The 20,764-nt window shown below is 39.6% G+C and overlaps 1 protein-coding gene and 1 long non-coding RNA gene across 14 annotated transcripts in view; one reads left to right on the top strand and one right to left on the bottom strand.

The window, feature by feature from the left end:
* EHBP1 (EH domain binding protein 1) overlaps positions 1–20,764 on the top strand; it is a 206,110-nt gene that overhangs the window by 66,652 nt on the left and 118,694 nt on the right. For 9 of the 13 annotated variants that reach the window (XM_074536969.1, XM_074536971.1, XM_074536972.1 and 6 more), the window contains exons 6-9: positions 10,943–11,124; positions 12,619–12,758; positions 18,525–18,629; positions 19,334–19,456. In XM_074536969.1, coding sequence (XP_074393070.1) covers positions 10,943–11,124; positions 12,619–12,758; positions 18,525–18,629; positions 19,334–19,456 — 550 coding nt within the window. The remainder of the gene's footprint in view (positions 1–10,942; positions 11,125–12,618; positions 12,759–18,524; positions 18,630–19,333; positions 19,457–20,764) is intronic. The other 4 variants (XM_074536974.1, XM_074536975.1, XM_074536968.1 and 1 more) reach the window with 1 other exon arrangement.
* Positions 7,216–18,825, bottom strand: LOC141728483 (uncharacterized). Its single transcript, XR_012579438.1, has 3 exons — positions 18,688–18,825; positions 16,163–16,216; positions 7,216–7,378 (listed from the first exon to the last, which is right to left on the bottom strand). It is a non-coding gene; the product is annotated as an uncharacterized LOC141728483 (long non-coding RNA).

Raw genomic sequence — 20,764 nt, forward strand, 5'->3', positions numbered from 1 at the left:
TTTAGCTATTTCCCTGATTGAAACAAATTTGGAGGGAGGGAGGGTGGGATAGGCTTTCAAAAACTTGAGGTTTATGTTTATTGCTGAGGCGCATTTTGGAATGCTTTATGTTTATCCTTGCTGTTAAAATGTATACTGTGTTGTTTATAAACATAGACATAAAGAAATAAATAAGTGCACCTGCACCCCACACCATCCCACTGCTGTGTGTGCACAGGGTGTGACAGCTGAGGTGTCTGACATGTGTGAGCATGCCCCCATTCCAGCTTCACACAGATGTGAATTTTCAGCTGCCTCCCTTTTGCCCTGGTTGTATTCCCACCCTTTGCTCCCTCCTTCTCCCTGCTGACATCAGGCTCAGCCCCCCCATCAGCAGGATGACGCCGGTGAGATCCTCAGAGCCTGAATTTTTTCCTGCTTCCTGAACTCCGCAGATCCTGCTGTGCTCAGGAGCCATCCCCTGCCAGCCATGCTGCTCTGAAATAACAGCTGGGAGGAGACTTGCAGACTGAATCTCTATCATCGAGGTTTCCCCCCTCATAGTGATTATTTGGATAATAGAAATAGTAATGAAGTGGCATGAGAGAATAGTAATAAAGAATAGTAATAAGGTGTAAGTATAAAGAATAGCAGTAAAGGGCCAGAGGACTGTCTGTTGGGATGGAGACCCTTCCTGGAAAAGCCAAGTCTTCCAGGGTGGATGTTGTGATGAGGATCACAGCCATGGGCAGTGGTGGCCCTGCAGTGTGTCCCCTTGTTGGCAGTGGGAGATACAGGGAGAGGGAAGAGCAACAGGAGGTCCAGTAATTTCTTTGTATTTCGAGGCATTTCTCCATCTGAGTTGTGTCCTGTTGTTGTTATGTATTCTGGTGATTTTGGCACATTCTGCAAAGCTGTGAGCAAGATGCAAGAGAATAAAAAGAGCACAGTCATAAATTTAATAATGGAGATACAGTCATGCTGCAACAATATTGCTGACATGTTCACTTTGAAGAACATTGCACTGTCTTTTATGAAGCAGTCTTTTAGTCTAACTTTGAGAAATTCCCAAAGTGATCAGTCATTTGACCTGGAGTCTCTGGTTCTGCCCAGAGGAATGTTGATGATATGAGCATCACTGCTCAGCATACAGCCATCAGGCACTACAGACCATTCAGCCATTTGCTCTGGGTTTTTGCAGTTAAGGTTCAACTTTCAGTACAGAAAAAATATAAAGTAAGAGTCAATAATATTGACACTCTTGCAGGCTTTTCTCTGTCGTGCGCCTTGCAAACTTTGTCATTTAACATTGTGCATTTCCTCTATGGAAGTTATCCTCAGATGATAACAACTGGTTGATGACACACTGGTATTTTGAAAAACCCATTTTAACAGGTTATATCTATGCTAAATAATTAAGTCTTTCTCTGGAAAGATGAATGAAAGTATGTAAGCTTGTTGGAGCAATTAATCTTTTCACTTTGTTTCTTCTTCGAGGAGTTTTACCTCAAACTTGCTTCCTTGTTGGAGATTATGAAGGAGGTGAATAATGTGCTTATGTTTGCAAGTTTGTTTAAATAATCAAGAGTTAATTCTGGGGCCTGTATCACATATTCCTTCGTGCATGGTATTTGTTTCCTCAGGACAATGTTTGTAGATAGGCATGGGCTGAGGTGCAAAAACTGTTCTTAATATTATATTGAATTCTCATTAAATATTCACTCCTGAGCTTGAGGTATTATTTCAAACATACCTCTTTAGCACTCAGGATTCTGGGTATTTGTCGTGAAGCGACACCAAGACAGAGTAAGAGAATTTAGAGACTGGAATGGAAAGAGAAAAGAAGCTGAGCTAACAATAAATAAGTAAGTAGTTTATCCTTAAAAAAAAGTCAATTATTTTTCCTTAAAGACTGGCTCTTTTGGGGGATGCTAGCTGGACATCTCTCTTTTGTAGCTGTTTGAAGGTGTAGTAGCACCATTCATGGGAGACCTCTGCACACAGCAGAGAAGTGAATCATGATGGTGGAGGTTTCCTATCAGGCAAGGTAGAACTGAAGAACCAGCCATTGGTAGGTGAGCTTAAATGTAAATTTTGTACCAGGTGTTGCCTATTATTTAAAATAAAACCAGAGAATAACCTGTGAGTCCCTTTAGTTGATACATGAAAAAATGTAGTTACGAGCTGCTAAGTAATGAATAATGTCATGATTATGAAGTCAGCTACCCTGTCCTCCCCCTGGAGAGAGGAGGTCACACAAAATAAGTGTGTTTCTTACTCCAATTTTTGCTAAAAGTTTAGGAGCTAAGTTCATCATCTGCTGTTTCTCCTTCTCTAACATTAGATAAATTATCTGTATTTCTACTTTGTGTTGAAGCTAACTGTACAGAAATACTACAGAGTTATACAGCAGACTGTTCAAAAGCAGGGGGGAACATGAGCCCAGCAGAGCATGGAGCTGCTCCTGGAGACGGGGCACAGTGAGAGGGATGCAGCTGCACACAGCTCCCAGGAAATGGGGCACTGCTGTGTTTTGCTGAGCTGCCAGCCCTGTATGCTGTGCTTTTCTAACAGCCTCACCTGCCACAGGGCAGCAGCAGCTCAGGCCCAGACTTCCTTAAATCTGCTCCTTTGAGAGGAAAGGATTTAAAGGAGGATTTAAACAGCCAGTTGATAAGTTTCTCTGCCAGCTTCAGCTGAACTTCCACAAGCTTGTGGTCCACATCCATGGCAAAGTAAAAATGTACAGGAGTTTACAGTAGGAGTTACTTTTATAGCTTTTGTTATATAAAAATTATTTCAACTTGATGGCTTTTGCTTGCTAATGATTACTATGTAGTAGCTCCCACAGGCTTGCACACAGCTGTGCCCTGTGCCTTAGCAGACCTGGGGGAGATGGTCACATCCCTGGCTGCTGTAGCATCTGGGGAAAGGAGAGGAACAGTCCCTGATGTGGAGTGATCCCAACAGCAGAGAGTGAATGGCTGTGAAAGGGAAGCAGAACCACTGGGGCATTGGTGAGCTCAGCATGTTGGGATCTAGACTTTGCAGGAAAGGATGTCCTTTTACTGCTGCCAAGGGAAACAGGATAGTCACATATTGCAGGGCTCTTGAGTGGTGCAGCACAAGCTGTAGCTCTGCAAACACAAGCAAAAATTCACGTACTTCGTAAAGATACAGTAATTTCTTCAAGTGCGAGGACATTCTGAGTTTAACTGGTCAAAGGGATCTAAGAGTAAATTGAAACCTGTCACTATAGAAGAAGAGAAACTTGCAAGGATCTCTAGAGGAAGTGATCTGAAAGAGCGAAAAAGCTACAAATACTAGAGTGAATATTTCTCAAATCAGTTATCAGTCTCCTATATACTTCTGAGGGAGAGTTCAGGAATTGTTTCTGCATTACCAAAACAGTCCAGGGGAGAAAGCGATTGAAGATGTTATAAATGGATACATAAAGCAGTTATCCACATCCTATGCGAGGTTCAGGGTTCTGCTACTTACTAAAATTACCCAGCTTACCTGTAATTTTTTCTCTTTTGTCCTTTGTAAGCATCAAGCCCACTTTAGAAGGGGATACCTGTCTCATACAGATGATCTATTAATAAATTACTCAACTAAAATTTTAATCATGCACATACTTTGCCATCTGTCCAGTAGTTGTCTAAGAAGCTTAACAGCATTTTTGATAAAAAACCAGGATCTCTGAATTTTCTTGGTGTTATTCTGCATAGTGTAGATGAATTAACTCAGTTTATTAGGTATAATTTCTTTTTCTAAACTTTGTGTCTGATGTTAATCATTGGAGATTTCCAGAGTCTGTTAATGCAGAGGATTAGCCTGGGAAGATGAAAGGTTTGTTGTTACCTACAGCAGGTCAGTTGAGCACACCCACAGGTATGATTTTAGTCAGAAAGAACCTTTCACTACATACCCCAGTCTCTCAGGGTACCACTGAAATCTCATGGGGCTGTAAGAAGAGAGAAGCTGAAGTACCATATAGCGTTTTCTCTTTGCTTACTGAAATTATTGTCTCTGCTTGTGCTACATGAGAAACAATGTGTGGTGCTTGCAATACAATGATTCATCAATGTAGATGTGCTGTTAAAACCAACATGTTGGTGTTTTTTGAAGGAGTCTTCAAGCTTAAACCTAAGATATGACCAATATGATAAACAGTCTGGTACAAGGACTTTGGTTCTGCAAGGACAAAGGTCACTTCGTGAGGATAACAAATATATAATTATGTCATTGAGGGTAGCTGTTTCAATGTTTAAAAATGTTTTGTTTCATTCCAAGCCCTCATGTCTAGGGCTCCAGCATTTCTGGCATGTGCAGAATTTTTTAAACATTAAATTCTCAATTCAGATGCATCATAATTCTTAATAATGTTCTGGATACCTTCAACCATTATTTGCTTTTAAACAAGTTTTCAGCAGAGATCGTGCTGCCTTCATTCAGTCCTCCAAATCTCCCATCCGCCTGTCTAAATTATTTTAACTGACATAGTTTCTAATTTACTCTCTCCAGTTGAGAGAGCTCCCTGTAGCTTGTCTATTTTAGCATTTAATTGCTGTATACTCTCCCAAATTAAATTCTGTAGTGATCCATTTTGCTCTGCTGGTGAAGCAGTGATCTCTCCATCTGAGCAAGATGGTGCGTGCAGGGCTGCCATCCTCGCCGGGAGAGGGAGAACCTCCAGCTCCTCTCTGCTGCTGCTTGGGGGCTGCAGGGCCAGGGGGCTGCAGGGGCCAGCTTTCCTCCACAACAGTCTCCATTTAGTTCTGAGGCCAAAGGAGAGGGAAACCCAATGTTTCTCTCAGGGAGTTTTTAGAACTGGACAAATTGCTGTGTCAATTATTTACTGCCAAAGTTTGCTCCTCCTTAAAATCTGCATGTCTTTGTGGGCTTTTTAGCATTTGCTTTTGTAAAAGATGAAAAGGCAAAAATATTATGCTGTATGTTTTCCTTGTTTGTGAGAAAGACAATGATAATTACTGTTCCTTTTGACAAAATAATATCCAGTAAGGAAACTTGTTGTCTTCCCTAGTTAGGTCTTTTTTGGATAATGTTTGTACATTGATTACTAATTACTTAATACATTTCTATTAAGGAGGGACCATTTACTATCTAGATAATGAAGAACTTCAGTAGTTTTTGGTCTGGTTTCTGCTGAATGGAAATGTTTTCCTGTTATTTCTCAATATGTGTGTGTGTGGAAGGGAGGGCACTGGAACCTCAGGGGCTGCAGACAGCACAGCAGGGTCACAGCTCTGTGTAGGCAAGCTGAGTTCAGGTGTGCGGAGGTAAAACACATCCTGCTGATTTCTCTGGGGGGACTCTTTCCCCAGCCCAAATAACACAGAGGAATATACCCCATTAACAAAATCCACTCAATGTTTTGGTTCTGTGTAACTCTGGAAGCTCGGAGGCAGTTTAACAGAAAATACAAAGATGTTTCTTACTTATTTGCACCTCTTATATTAACCTTGAAGAAGACTCGCCAGTCACTTGGTAAGTACAGCATACAAGGTCATTAAAAATACATTTTTAAGGAAAGAAGACTGCATGAAATTCACATTACAGCATTATTTGTCTCTCCTATAAATTAAGAATCTGAGCTCAAACCTTTTGTGTGAAGGTGTTAATCTTTTGGCTCACTTTCTTTGGAACAGAGTTGGGTGCTGTTTAATAGTGTGACATGTCTGTCATCTGTAATCATCATCTTCCCAGTAAAAATGAGCTGTTTGTTCTACAGCTGTGGTCCAGGCTCTGTGCACTTAGTTCCTTAGAATATTTTAGCCCTGCTTGCTGTGAAAGGATCTGTTTAGTAGGGATTGATGGGGATGATTCCTAGACAGGGCTCATGGTACATAGCACTGCTCCACGCTGTTCTCGTTGCAGGAGATCAGGCTGTGGGAATCCTTTATGCCAGGCAGATATTTATAGAAGGGTGGCACTTCCTGTGTAGTAAGTTTTGGGATGGCTGAGACTGCTCAGAGTCAGGAATGCTGTGGCAGGAATAATGCATGGTTGCATTACTGAAAAGGAATTTATGTGATAAATGGGTCTGGCCCTGTATCTGTGTCAGTAAATGCAGCTTCATTGGCTTCATTTGAGCTGACTGCAGTTTGGCCAGTGTTACTTTTCCCTTCTCTAGCCCCAAACTTTGTTATCTGATGGTCATTTGAGGGTTTGTGGAAGTAACTTAAAATGCTGGGGAGGGATAGTGCTGGGTACTGCTCCTTGAAGAACCATGCAGAGGTTTTGGAAACCCTGTTTGCTGTGTCTGTGTGTGCTGTTGGGCCCCAGGCTTTGGCAGAGCCAAGTGCAAGGCGAGATTTCACCTGAGCCTGGCCCTGCACTCACAGCTTGTGATTCCTGTGGCTTCAGATTGTCTGGAATTTGTCTTTCTGATGGCACCACTGAATTGCACTTCTGTTGGTATCTGAGGTGATGTTTTTCAAGTCTGTGCAAACACAAACAGCATGCCTAGAAATTGGGAACTGCCTGAGTTCATTATTACTAGTATTCCTTTGTTCAAAAAAGAAGTGCAACTTTTATTGATCTATTGAGTATTGCTTGTTCTACATATTTCTTTGTCTGAAATCAGAAATCAAAGTACTCCAGGGTATTGGGAAGTCTTTATGTTTTCTAAATTAGTTTTCATTTTGCTAACTTTGAGTGCATCTTCGACTTCCAAATTTTTAATAATTTGCTCAAATTTTTCCTAAATTACCAGGATGCAGGAGTATCAACCACCCAGTGAGCATAGAGCAGAGCCAGCTGTGTGCTTCATCCTGCTGCCTTGCCAGCTGGGAACAGCTGATACAGCTTGATGCACTGCCCAGATGGGGTTATTTCACCCAAAAAATGGTGTATGTTTGAGGCATTTTGAGGACTGTGGGCAATAGGAGGAGGAGACTGTCAAGAAAAGTGAAGCTGCTTTTTCTGTGAGAGAAAAGTGTAGAATACAAAAGCAGAAATTTCCCCAACACAGGAGAGAAAGATAGAGAAGTATTGTTATTTATGTGCAGATTATACTCTTCTTAAGTGAACTAAAATGATCACTCTGGCAAACAATGTACTTCTAAAATAACATACAGATTTCTCATAGCCTTCAGTTGACCCAACACAGCCATTATTCTGTTATGCAAGAAGATAGGCCTGCTGTAGTTTCTGCTAACATACTAAATAGTTATATTTTAAATAATTAAAATAATTTATTCATGATTTCTAGGACAATCACACATTTTATTTTTTTCCAGTGAGCTGTTTCACTTGCTAGAACCATACAGTAACAAACATGAAACAACAAAAAATAGTTGTTAGCCAATGCTCCATGCATTCTCTTATGAGTCGTCCAGCAGTGCCCATTCTCAGTCTCAGTAGGATGTTTGAGCTGAAAGATAGCATAGAGGTATTTTACTGGCATTGTATGTTATCTTCTGTCTTTCTGTGACATTCAGATATCATGGCTGATTTTATTTGCATAATGCATTGCCGTTCTTAAGAATAAAGGGTTTCAAAATTGCTGTTTTCTTGCAGAATGCACTCCATCTTCACTGTTAAGTGTTGTATTTTCTCACTTCTCTTTATTATTGCACTGAATTGTTTCTCTCTTGTGACTTCAAAATTGACTTTTCATGCCACCCTTTCACAAAACAGGATGTGGCAACCCTGGCAGTCACATGAATGTAAAACACCTGGAGGCATAACAGAGCCTTACACAGTTTAAACTTTGATTATATAGGCAAAAGCAGGAAAGTTGAGCAATTAAAACATTTGCACTGGGATTCCTGCTTGACTTTCCACATGCTCATATGAGACAGAAGTAAACACCAGATCAGACTTTTGCCCTTAAATGGATATTATTTACTCAGTATCCTACCAAAGTGGGCTTCTCTTTGGAATAACTCATTCAAGCCTACTGCTCAGCTGTTTCTGTCCACTCTGCTTTGTAGGTTTGCTGTCTACTCCATTCTTGGATTATTTGATCCCTGCTAGTTTAAGAATTGTTCATCCTTCTGCAAAAAAATGTCTCAGTTTCTCGGTTTCACTCAAATTTCTACTACAGGAATCATGTAGATTTTTAGGAAGAAAATGCTACAATCTTTGCAAGAAGCGATTATTAGCATGCTCTAGCATTTAAAGACAGTTTTTTAGAAGCTGGTTGTGTGTCAGAGTAGAAAACACAATCCGTTGTGAATCAGTCATGGACCTAAGCAGTTTGAGAATTTTCTTTTAACATACAAAACATTTTTCCCCATCTACTTACATAGCTAAAACCATGTAAGGCTAAACCTGTAACGCTCAAAAGGAGAAAACATTGCAAAACTTCCAACAGACTTCACTTTCTGGAAAAGTAAGAGGATATACTTAAACTTACATATGAAGCAAAATAAGACTTGAAATATCAGGCACAGTCTATTTTATTTGGGTTTGGGGATTTTGGTTGGGGGTTTTTGTGTATGATAATATTACAGATTTGGACTTTTGTAAGCATTTGGAACTTGAAAAGTCAACTTCTGTATTTGGCCCACAAAAATGTGAAATTTAATTTCTTAGGGAGACTGAACTCGATTGCCAAGAGTATCTTGTTCTTCACAGCACATCAGGATATGTAGTGATAGGAGAATCTTCCTGCTCATGGCTGGCTTCTTCCCTTTGTCCTGGCACCCTGCTGCCTGCATTCTTGTCTCCCTTTTCCTCTACATCAGCTAACACCAGAAGATTCCATTGGGAATTGCTGATGATCATCTTCACTGGGAGAACTTGGTCTCTTCCCTATTCTTGTTTCTTATTCACTTTCCAATCCAGATAATCTGAAGGTGCAAATGACAAGATGATCATTTGTGCAATAAGTAGATACTAAGTGAAAATGCAATTTCACATAATTTCAAAATTCTTCTGCCTTGCTATCTGTGTCTGGCTTTTGCATGCTTGCAAGTTCAGTGTTGTGTGCTTTGTCTTCACTTCAGAACCACCACTAAATTGGAGATAGGGTTGGCTTATCTTGTTTGCTTTGACTTTTTTAGAAAAATCACTTTGATAAAGAAAACATGCACCTGACTTAGCAGATAAGATGGTGTGTTTGTAACAAGAGAAAGTAGCTCTGCCCCCAGGTATCCCTGTTTTTTGGAGTCACTGAAGCATATTGGTGTTCCCTAAGTGACTTAGTGGGAGATCTCTGTGTTTTCTCATGGCATTGGCTGCATCCAACGAGTGAGCAAGCACTGAGAAGGCATTTGTAGCTACACAAGGAAATAAATCCAGATCTTTGTTGGATTTGGGATATTCACAGCTGCTGAAAAGCGATTTTTCTGTTGGACTGAGAAGAGCATGTCAGAAGACAGGCATGGTGTGGCTGGTGAATGATTCATCTGCAAGGCTTCAAGCAAGCACCCACATTCATGATTTGCTCTGAGATCTGTTGATCTTGCTAAGATCAACATCTTACTGTCAACATCAACTATTCAAAATCTTCCAAGATGAGTTGTCTAAGATCCTGTTGGGTGTAGATGCCTGAACAGGCGCTGCAGTAAACCTTGCATTCCGTATAACGAGTTGTAATGTTAGTTATTCTAAAGGCATGATACAATAACAGATTATTGCTGTTCATATCTGTGTAATAATGGAAACTCCCTGATTGTACTTTCCATTTTACACATTGTCAGAACCTTGGACCTTAATCTTGCTCTTTGATTGACAACTGCAGCTGGGGAAGGAGCACTCGTATTGTTTGTGAGAGTCGCATCTGTTCAACTTAATTCAGCTGAGAGTATTTGCATATTCTTAAGTATTTCTTCTGAGAGGGCCTAAATCCTTCTCAAGTGTTTGATGCATTTTTGAAATTCATTCATAAGGTATCTACATGCACTAATAGTTCTGTATAATATTGCTGTGCATAATCTGTCAGATAAGGCTAGTTTTTTAAACAAGGTATTCTTTGGGGATGACATATTACATTCTGACTTATTCTACTGGGCAGAAATGTCAAGTACTTTGAAAAAGGATGCTTGAATGTTTTGATTGAATTAGTATTCTTTATTCAACACAAATTGTCAACTGCAGTAAAATGTCCTATTGTGGGAAGATTTTTCAAAAGAATTAATAGCAGGGCTTTTTTGTTTTATTTTTTGTTACTAGAGCTTTTTTACATATAATCATTCCTTTCCTGACAATCCTGATACTAGATAAAACAAGAGAGTCGATTCTTAGATGCATTTTAGATTAATTTATCTGGATTGTTAAGCCATGAGCAACATTTTTATATTGAAATACACCTTTGGCTTTTCAAATAAAAATTTGGCTTTTATCTATTTTGCTCTTTATTTTTTTCTTGCAAAATTTTTATCAATATTTTTGGAAGTATTGTCAATTTTAGTTTCAGGAACCTTTTGCTCTTGGTAGTGCATGTACACCACTAATGAGAAGAACCGCTGCTCTGAAAAATATTCAGGTATTCTGTTTGAGCATGGAACACAAACTAGATGACCTCAAACCACTATGCAAAGAAATACATGCGTGGTCCAAACCTATGTCTTCCATAGGCTGGAAGTTCCACTCCAGAACCAGCCGTGTTTGGACAGAGCATGTCCAATTTGCTGTGAAAAGAAATGAGAATATATTTCCAGCAGTTTAACTGGATGGGGGATGTGGATCTGGTTCAAGCTCAAGCCATTAAAGACACCCTAGATCTTGTAATGGAGCACCACTAATCACAGTGGACAACCTTTTTTTTTTTCCAATTGCACTAAGAAAGTGTTAAGAAATTAGTTTCTGTCGCTCGACAGGGCCATAGTGATTTTTTGAAAAAAAAAAAAAAACAAAACAAAAACAAAACCAAACCACACAACCAAAGTAACCCCTACAGATTTAATAAGTGCATTTTTTGTTTTGTGCACATGCAGGTTTTAGTGTAACAGAACCTTTCACATTATCTTTGTTTTTCTTTTGCTTTCAGGAATCTCCCTCTGGACGTAGAAAAGCGCTTGCCACCAGCAGCATCAACATGAAGCAATATGCCAGCCCCATGCCTACACAGACAGATGTCAGGTTAAAATTCAAGCCTTTGTCTAAGAAAGTGGTAGCTGCCACACTACAGTTCTCCTTATCTTGTATTTTCCTGAGGGAAGGAAAAGCCACGTAAGTTGTTTGTTTGTTGGGGTTTTTTTAAACCAGATAGCCTGCTTTGTGTTGCTTTTCAAAGAATCCTTTGGATAAAGAGCTCTTTCTGTATAGAATGGTGGAATTTGAGAGCATCCTTCAGCATACCTATCATTCCTGCCATACTTGGTTTCTTAACCGAGTAAAAGTTGTTTCTTACTCTGATTTCAGCCTTGTGTTCTTCAGAGGCAAATGGCTTGTACTCTACTCTTACAGACATTTTAAGTAACAACAGCTTAAAAGTATCTACAGGTCTGAAATTAGTGGGAGTGTGTGTTTATGTTCATGTGTGTCCTCATCCAACAATACCCTTGGCAGATTTCAAGGGAGCCCACTAATATTTCACAAATGCAATAAGGACAAAGCCAGTTGGAAGGTGAGGGAGGGTGGAGTTAGAGTTAAGATTTTGGGTTGAGCACAAGAACATCCTGTGGGAAGAGTTCTCTTGGGCGCTGATTACCTCTCCCTTGACTCACTCACTTGGTTCTAGATTATCAGAAAGCAGGTAACTGCGACGAAGGGGAGGAAATGATGCATCTGACTTCATGGATATTAGAAAGTTAATTAATTACATTACTATACCATGCCATTCTATACTATATTACATCTAAACTAAATTTGCACAAGCACTTAACTGTATAGAATTTCATGACTGTTAGCTGATAGTCCCAACACACACATGGATTTAATTGGTTAATGAATCAAAACACTTGCACTAGAATTCAATTATTAATTTTCTTCAGGTAAACAATTTTCTTCAATGCATTTTACTTGTTCTAAAACACAGGACCAGTAAATGAGATAAGAGTTGTTTTTTCTTTCTCTGAGGTTCAGAGAATGTGAATCACAGAAATATCGTTAGGAAGTTGTGCCTTGCTCTTCTCTGTGAAAAGAAATGTGGCCACACTAGATTGTAAGTTATTGACAGGGCACCCTGAACAAGGCATCTGAAAAAAGCTGCTCTTTGTGAAAGCACTGGTTTCCAGTATGTGTAAATAGACACTGCCTTTTTTTAAATCTTGTTAATGATTTCAGATATTTATAGAAGGGATTTTAATCCTGTAACACCATCAGGAGTTATGAATGAATGTAGGCATTGCACACAGCATGTGGGCAGTAGGTCTGGCCAAGCATTTTCACTTTAACCAAAGCAGACCAGGCAACAAGCATTTGCCAGCCTTTCTGGGCTGGTTTAAAATTTTAGGAAGCCATTGTTAAGTTAACTCTTGATGCAAAGCAGTATTTTTTTACCCTTTACAGTTCTGTTAATTAAAAACTTTCCCTTCAGAAATTGATATATATTTATGAGTTGTATTAATTTTGTTTTTTCACCATATTCAAGATCAGATCTGATATCATAGACCTCCCTGAAGAAAACATCAAAATGTTTAAAGAATTTTAAAGAATGTAGTAATATCAGATGTGGTATTAACAATCTGCATTTTAATGCCTGGTGTCATGTTTGTTATTTAGGGATGAAGACATGCAAAGCCTGGCTAGTTTGATGAGTATGAAACAAGCTGATATTGGTAACCTAGATGATTTTGAGGAAGACAATGAAGAAGATGAAGAAAACAGAGTGAATCAAGAGGAAAAGGCTGCAAAAATTACAGGTTGGTTTTGCCACAAGCATTGTAAAATATAGTTTCCTTTGCTTATTGTCCCTTTCTTTTATCCTTATGCTATATTTTTATTTCACTTAAAAAAAATCCTAATAACCACAACAATATTTAGGATAGCTTGATTGAAGAGGAACCCATCCATAACTCAATGAAGTTTATTACTTGTGAATCCAAGAGCCTTGATTTGTGTGTGTGTGTCCTGTTTTTGGGAGAGAATGCACTAAGTAGGTAGCATTTTAGGGAAGCAAAGAACCAGCATGAGCAGAGGAGCAGAAAAAGCAGAGGGAAAGGGTCAGTGAGCGAGAAGACAGGAGGAGAGGCTCAAGTGAAATAATGAAGGCACTTTATGAGAATAACTGCGAAATGAGTTGTGCCATGGACAAGTGCTGAGGTTCTGCTCAATAACATGGCAATTCCAGGCTGCATATTGCTGCCTTTTGGGTGGGGGTGTCTCATGGAAAAGAAACTGGGAGGCTGTTAAAGGACTTTAATGAATTTGATAGTGAAGTTGTTTGAAGTGAGATAGTGTAACCACATTTGAATTGCTGATGAAAATGCTTAGTGTGTTCAGGATAGCTGAACTAATCGAGGCAAGTCAGATCAGGATGAGATGATGTTAAATTGTTGGTAGAGATCAGTGTGTAGTATTGCTCCAGATGGGTGCTGTAGGAACTCTTTGTGTAATGAATCAGGAAAAGAAAATTGACTTCTGGTGCCAGACTTCATAACTTCCAGTGCTCTTGCAAAATGTCTGAAATAAAGGGAACCTTCTCCAAAGTGGGGGAAGAGCATCTTGAGTGGAGAAGTGAATTGTCAAATCTGTTCTTGAAAATTCAGAGGAACATTGGTTCAGTGTTATGAAACATTACTTTCATCACTTCTTTTTGAGCTTTCGTTGCAATCAAAAGGTTCAGCCTGAAGCATTTATTACCTAGTTACATTTAGTGTTGTGAAAGGATGCAAATATGTTTTCTGTATGCTTTACATATTCAATTAAACATTTTTTACCCTGGCCAAATCTCTAGTTATGCTGTATGTGCCTGGCACAGAGCATACTGGAAAGTGTGGAGTGAGATATCTGAGAAACCAGGATAATGTATTCTTGGTTGGGGAGCAGAGATACACCAGTCTGGTCACACTGAAATCATTCTGCAGGGTTTACTTCTTTCCCAGTGTAACCAGAATAAATCAGATCACAACATAAACCAAAACCAGGCCATTGGATAGTCACAGAGAAGGCCAAACTAAGGAGGGGTAATGTTCAGTCTATAGAAACTCCAGTGCACAAGGGTTTTATTAGGATCTGCCTGGGTACTGCGCTGAGGACTACAGAAAACCCAGATGCAGAAGGGCAGCAGGTGAAAAGCATCTGATCTTGCTTCTCAACACTTGATTTTGCAGCACTCAACAAGGCTGCAAATGATTCCTAAACAAGCAAAAGTCTTATCTAGGTTAGACTAGGCTGTCTACTATCCTTTGGGTATGGAGTGAACATCTTTGGAGATAGATGGCAAGGGTGAGCTGGCTGATGTGCAACACAAGCTATTTTAGAGTCATTTCAGCTTTTCCATCTGCTTTTGCAAAGGCCAAAATTATCTGTTCAAAACTAACAATACCTCCATGAAAGGCAGAAGCAATAAATACTTCTGGAATACACAATTTCTGTGCCTTTCTCAGCCTGCTCTGATACTGTTTTCTAACCATACAAGATGGGAGTGTTGGATTGATTTTTTTGTATCATGACATGAGGAAGGTCAGCCTTGGAATTTTTCTTCTTATGTTGGTTACAACAGCTGAGTTGCTTTACGAGCCTGGCCAGCTTTTCCCACCTTTGAGAAGGAGAGGGATGGTGAAGGGGAATGAGTGCATGCAATTTCCCAAGCAAATGGGAGAACATAAAACATAGGGCAGTAAGTAAACATTAATAAAGAAGATGTAAAGTATCTATTTCAACATGTGTTCAAGATTGATTTCATTGGCAATTGCAGTGACTCCTGCAATAAATATAATGAATGGGGAAAGCTAGAAGAGCTGAGGAAGCAAGGGAGAAAGAGGTAGGAATCATTGTAGAAAAGCAGGAAAAAATTTAGAAAGAAGGAAATGTAACAAAACTGATGTAGCAAAGAATTCTTTCAAAAGCTGTGTTCACAAAATACCATAAAGTTAATTGAGGAAGTTACATAACCCTTTTGAAAGCTTGCTGCTACCAACATTTTCTCCTCTTGTGCTGTGCTGGGTGTTGGCAGCTGAGGAGCTGGAATGCCTCACTGACTCAGAGTGCCCCGTGGCAAATCCCTCACCTCAGTGTGCCTGTTTTCCCAGCTGTAAAACGGGGATATTGCCTCCAACACCTCCTGGAAATGATGGGAGCAGCACACAGTTAATGTTTCTAATTGGCCTTGCAATGAGTAGCAAGGAGGAAGGATTGTTTTCCTTCTTTGGACTCCAGATTTTCTCCCTGCTGACTTGATGTCTGAAATGGTATTTGCTCCCAAGGCACAGCTGCAAGAGGCGCTGCAAGGCTTTTATCAGACACTGCTCCTTTTTGCAGTACAGCAATTTTTATTGGTTTTTGTTTGTGCGTGTTCTTTTTCGTTGTGCCAAAGTTGCAGTTTCATAGATGAACATATATATCCACTGCTGGGAGAGCAAGGGAGATCTGCTGTGTGGGGCTCTAGATGGTGCAGGTGAGTTAGGAAATGCTGCTTCTCTTCCTTGATAGGTTGCCTAACTTGGAGCAGGTATCTGTGCCTCTGTTTCTTCAGCTGTGAAGTAGGTGGTGCAATACTGACTGACCTCAAAAGCAGTGGAATTTGGGGTGGTCAGCATGGAACTGCTGCCATACAACTGACCAGACTGAAAGATGTTTTCCATTCCAAGCACTGCTTTCACTTGGAGAAATCTCACTCCATCTCAGGCTTTCCCCCTCTTCCTTCCCAGTATTTCTTGTTGAAATGTTTCATGTGTAAAAGCCGTATCTCCCCCAACTGTTCTGTGTGAAGTTGAAAATTGTTTGTTGCCATGAATTAAATTTAAAATGTTTAGTTTCTACACTGTCAATATACATGGATTTAAACCTCCCTGAATTATCCTGTCCTTAGTCTTCAGTGGAACACATCTCATACCTGAAGAAAATGTGCCTCATAACTCACAAACAGAGTAATAATAAATGTGCTTCTCTTAATGTTTTAATTCCTACTTAGAGCCTCCTGCTGGGGTTAATAGCTGCCTTCTGCTCCATCTGCCCAGGAGCACAGTGTCTGTCCTGGGGCACCACATGGAGTCAGGAACGTGCCCATGTGCTATTGCAGGAGCCTGAATCCCAGCACGTTTCAAGAGCAAGCTTCTGGGTAACAATATGTGTAACCCTTTTTTTGCAATTTGTAAAACCATACCTCTCCTGGCAACTTCTGGTACATTTACTCTTTTTCTTTGTCAGGATCGCCAAGCTGCTTGGAAAAAAAAAAAAAAAGAAAAAGAAAAAAGAAAGGGAGAAGAATGAAAAAAACCCCAAAAACCAAAGCAGTGATTTATGTGACATACTTGTAGAACAAGCTAATGTGTGTTTGTAGATAATGAGATTTATAAAAGATAATATAGGATATAAATCTCCAACCTACCATTTCCATACTCCAAAATATGACATAAACCATTTAATATTGTAATGAGAAACATTGTAGTGCGTATGGGTGTTTAGGTTGGCAGATAAGACCAGGTGATTCAGACCACATCAAAGAACTCTCTCTTTTTAAAGCTCTGAACTTAATTTGTTATTTTCTGACAATAAAAACTGAATTATAATTGTTTTGGGTTTTTTTTTTCCACATGCTGACATAATAAATTGTAAATCATGTCAGCATCTGAGCCTGGTTTTAACAACTAATTCGTTAGTACTGCTGTTTTATGAGGTCAGCTCTGTTTTATTTGAGTACAGGAAGGTATGTTCCATTGTCTCTCTTGAATCCTAAGAATTCCCAGAGGACAGTATTATATTATGTAGATTTCTCAGGTGTATGTATGGCTTTATACTGAGAAAGTGAAGTTTTGGGACAGTTTTGGTGTTATTTTTTAGGATATTAGTCTTGTCTGTTGGAGCTAAAAATAAGGAAGTGAGGATGATTAAGTTAACTCCATGTAGACAGATATACATGTAAAACCATCTAAGCAGATTTATGCTTTAAGGTCAAGATCAGGAGGGAGATACATTACAGAGGAATCCTGCTTGGGGTTTGTCACTGTCAGCATTTACGATGCCCAATAGATATTGGCAGAGTAGGTGATTTTCCTTGGTAATTTGCAGATTGGCATGTCTTTGCAAAGCAGTTTAAATTTGCCAAAGACGTTTTTATCCATGTGACAGAAGTATTTCCAGGTTCTGGTCTGCTTTGGGCTTCACTTTCTTTGTGCTGTTTGTAAAGGCATGAAGTCAGGAGGGGTGTCAGTGTGTCAGCTATGAAAAAGCTTGACTAGGAAGTTCTGGGCAGCCATAAGCACCAACATGAGTTGGGACAGTCAGAATGCTACTCAACTTTTGCCTCAGTTTGATATCTTGCTCCCTAAAACTAGTTCATTGAATAAAGACATATTTTCCTTTCCCAAACAAAAGCCAGGTGAGAAAAAGTCAAGTTCAAAACAGCAGTAAATGAAAAGTGTTATTGAGAGTGTTATTGTTACACAAGAAATTAAAGTTTAAAGGAAATAGAAGAATGACTGGCATGAAGCTTTACCTTTGCTGGTGATACCAGAAGGCATCATCCATTTATTTCATGGGGAAAGGACAGGAGATGAAAAAGGCTGTCAGTGGGGCAGTGGTATTCAACAAGCAGGATCATCTGTCCTGCACAGGTTTCTCTTGCCTGTTTGTCATGTGGAAGGATGAGGAAGGCTGTCCCCTCTCCACAGAAACCAACGCTCAGGCCTCTCAGAGATGCCCCAGGCTCAATCCCCATTACTGCAGAAGCTCCATTTGTCAGATGCTGTGGATGGGACTGCGTTAGGAGGGAGCAGAGAGGAATTTTCCCCCTTGGGCTAGAAGCCGCTCAGTTGTTTTTTGTTTCTTTCCTTCCAGAATTAAGGGGTCATCCCCATCTTGACTAAAATTAAACATTTAACACATTTTAAAAATTACTAGTTCATGGCAATTTAGAGCTCTCCAGTATGCATAGAAGGTGAAATAGGATTCTAACAAACAGCAAAGTGTTACTTACATAGCATGGCAATGAAAATTCAGGTGATACATATGTTCAGTTTGCATTCTCTTGCCACAATACTGATCATGTATTTTAGAACTATTTAGGTAAATTCATCTTGTCGTAGATGGGTTAGTTTGCTGTAACCTTAAGGGTTTGGGAGGGAGGTAATTTGTTCTGGGGCTGATTTGTGTTGATCAACAATGTTTTCATATTCAGGTTTTCTTCATGAGCAGAAAAAAAATCTTTAAATTATATCAAGTACACCTATCTAAATTTTCAACTGATTGTGCATAATACTCATCCTCATAAAACTAACTGTTGTTGCTGACACCATAACCTGGCTAGGTTTTGTTTATGTCTTGTTAACTGGGTTTCATGTTAAATTATCCTTGAAGCACCTACACAGGTGGTTTGCTGTAGTTATATAATTGTAAGGACTCGTTCTAAATATATTCTTTTACCCTCTCTCCCTTGCTCGCTCTCTTTCTGGTAACAGTCTTCGTTCCACTTCTGTTTCATTAAATGCCCTTGCCTTACGTTTGTCTTGACTGGCTTCTATTTACAGAAATTGTAAACCAGTTGAATGCTCTGAGCAGCTTAGATGAAGATCAAGATGACTGCATAAAGCGAGCAAATATGCCTTCAGCTAAATCAGCCAGTTCCTCTGAAGGTCTATGAGCTTTCATCCTTTCTTTCTGTTTCTGATTGTATTTACTGTGACCCATTACCTTTTGACTCCTGCCTGTATTCAGCTGTCAGTTTTATCTCTGTGCTTCCACCCAGCATGACTCTCAGTAATTTGTAGTGCATCCAACAGGTAACAACATGATAGAGAAAGAGCCTGTCTCTGCTACAGCTCCATTGTCATCTGATAATGAACAAGAAAGAAAAAAAATTACAAAAAAAAAAGAAAGAGGAACCACCAGACCCTAAGCTTAAAACAGTAGTTGTATAATCAGTAATACTTGACCTTTCTAAAGTGACAAAATGTCCTCTCTCTGCTTTTATGTGCACGTTACGTCCAAAAATTAAAATTTCCTGCCGATAGTTAGCGTGTATGTGAACAATCAAAATTACCGTATTTAGCTCGTTAGATGTTCCACAACATTTATTTAACGAAGGAAAGAGAAGGCTTTTTTAGAAGTAATTTCTGTTACATAATGTTCTGATCAGCAAATAGAAGTTTCATTCATTTCACTTTTTTTTTTCCCTTTGTTGATGTACTTACTGGACTGTGTTAACTTAGTCGTGCAGTTCGTGCCATACCCTGGTGCTGTGTTTCGAGGGACTGTTGACACGGAGCTTTTTGAGCTCCAGATATGTTGGAAGAACAGTTTGTATCTATTTTAAAACAATATTCCAATTTGTTTGTAGAGCTTATCAATAAGCTTAATTTTCTGGATGAAGGGGAGCAAGACCCGGCCAACTCCAGCACGAACCCTTTTGGAGATCCTGACACAGCAGAATTAAATCCATTTGGAGACCCTGATGTAGAAGGTAATGAATTTGTTTTGCATAATTCATCACTACTTGCTAATGCTTTGTGAAACATGATTTTTATTTCTGTAGGGCTATAAATGAAAAATTTTAATTGATTAAATGCTTATTTAATATAGCACTGAGGTAACAAGAGCAATGATCCAGTTGCTACTAGAAAATTATTTTGTTCTTGGAGTCACATCCTTTGTATTGAGGCACATTCATATTTGCCACTGGGGGCTACCAGCTGAAGCAGAGACTTTTAGACCTCTCAGGTGTGTTACTAGTACTCACCTTATGTGGTATGAATGAGCAACACATTCTGTCAGACAGCCCTGTTCCACGTGGGTGATGGTTTATATCATAATTTCCTTCACTGCAATCTTCACTGCATCTCAGCTATTCTTGGTTAGCACTAATCTTCATTATTACAATTTAATTTTCTCTCTTTTATTCTTCCTTTTTTTTTTTTTTTTGCTTTTATAGCTTCCTCAGTTAAGCCTTCTGGCACTGTGCCTTGCACCACATGCTAGGTGCTAATCCCCTTTCCAGACTGACATGCCCATTCTTGTTCCATTTGGGTGAGATGTACAACCCCTGTAAATTTTTAATCTGATAAGATTTCGGCCATAAGGCCAGAAGGGAGCACCAGGACAGCAAACATCTTTTCTGTCCTCAACTCCATGCCCAGATATGCAGGCTCCCATCTGCTGGATGTATCACTTCTAGCTCAAAAGGCCAATTCATAGTTGATTCCCAAGTTTGAAGCTGTACTCAGCCTTTCCTCTTCAAAGCTCCAAGACTTCTCTTCCTACAGAAAATACCAAGTCACTCTGTAATGGCAATGGAGAAGAACCACACTGAGCAGGAGCAGCCTGGGGTGCAGCCGGGGGATTTCTAAGGTCAGGTCAAAGAGAATGGATTTCCAAGCTGCAGGTTTCCCCTGTGGTCACTCACTTTCTTTGAACAAGCTGAATGTTTACTCACAGCAGTTTTTCTGCCTTCAGAGTCCGCAGGGAATGATGTGGGTGGAGATCAAGTCCTGTCACTTTGGCTGTGGTGTGACTCACAGCTTGTATTTCTGAAACAGGGACGTTGCACTATTTTCTGTATTTGGCAACTGAAGCCATAAAGCCACTATCCTGGGCACCTTCTCCTTCCTATAAAGTTGTCAGGTTTTTCTAGAGCTGCAGAAGTGAGTTATTTCAGCTTTGTAGATGCCAATATATATGGATTAAGTTCTTAATCTTTGGCTTTATTTCCTGTCTGTTCCTTGACAGTGATCCCTTAGGATCATGGAAGGAAGCAGAGTAAGTGGGAATGTAA

The sequence above is a fragment of the Zonotrichia albicollis genome, chromosome 3 (assembly GCF_047830755.1).
Source record: "Zonotrichia albicollis isolate bZonAlb1 chromosome 3, bZonAlb1.hap1, whole genome shotgun sequence".
Classification (NCBI taxonomy): domain Eukaryota; kingdom Metazoa; phylum Chordata; class Aves; order Passeriformes; family Passerellidae; genus Zonotrichia; species Zonotrichia albicollis.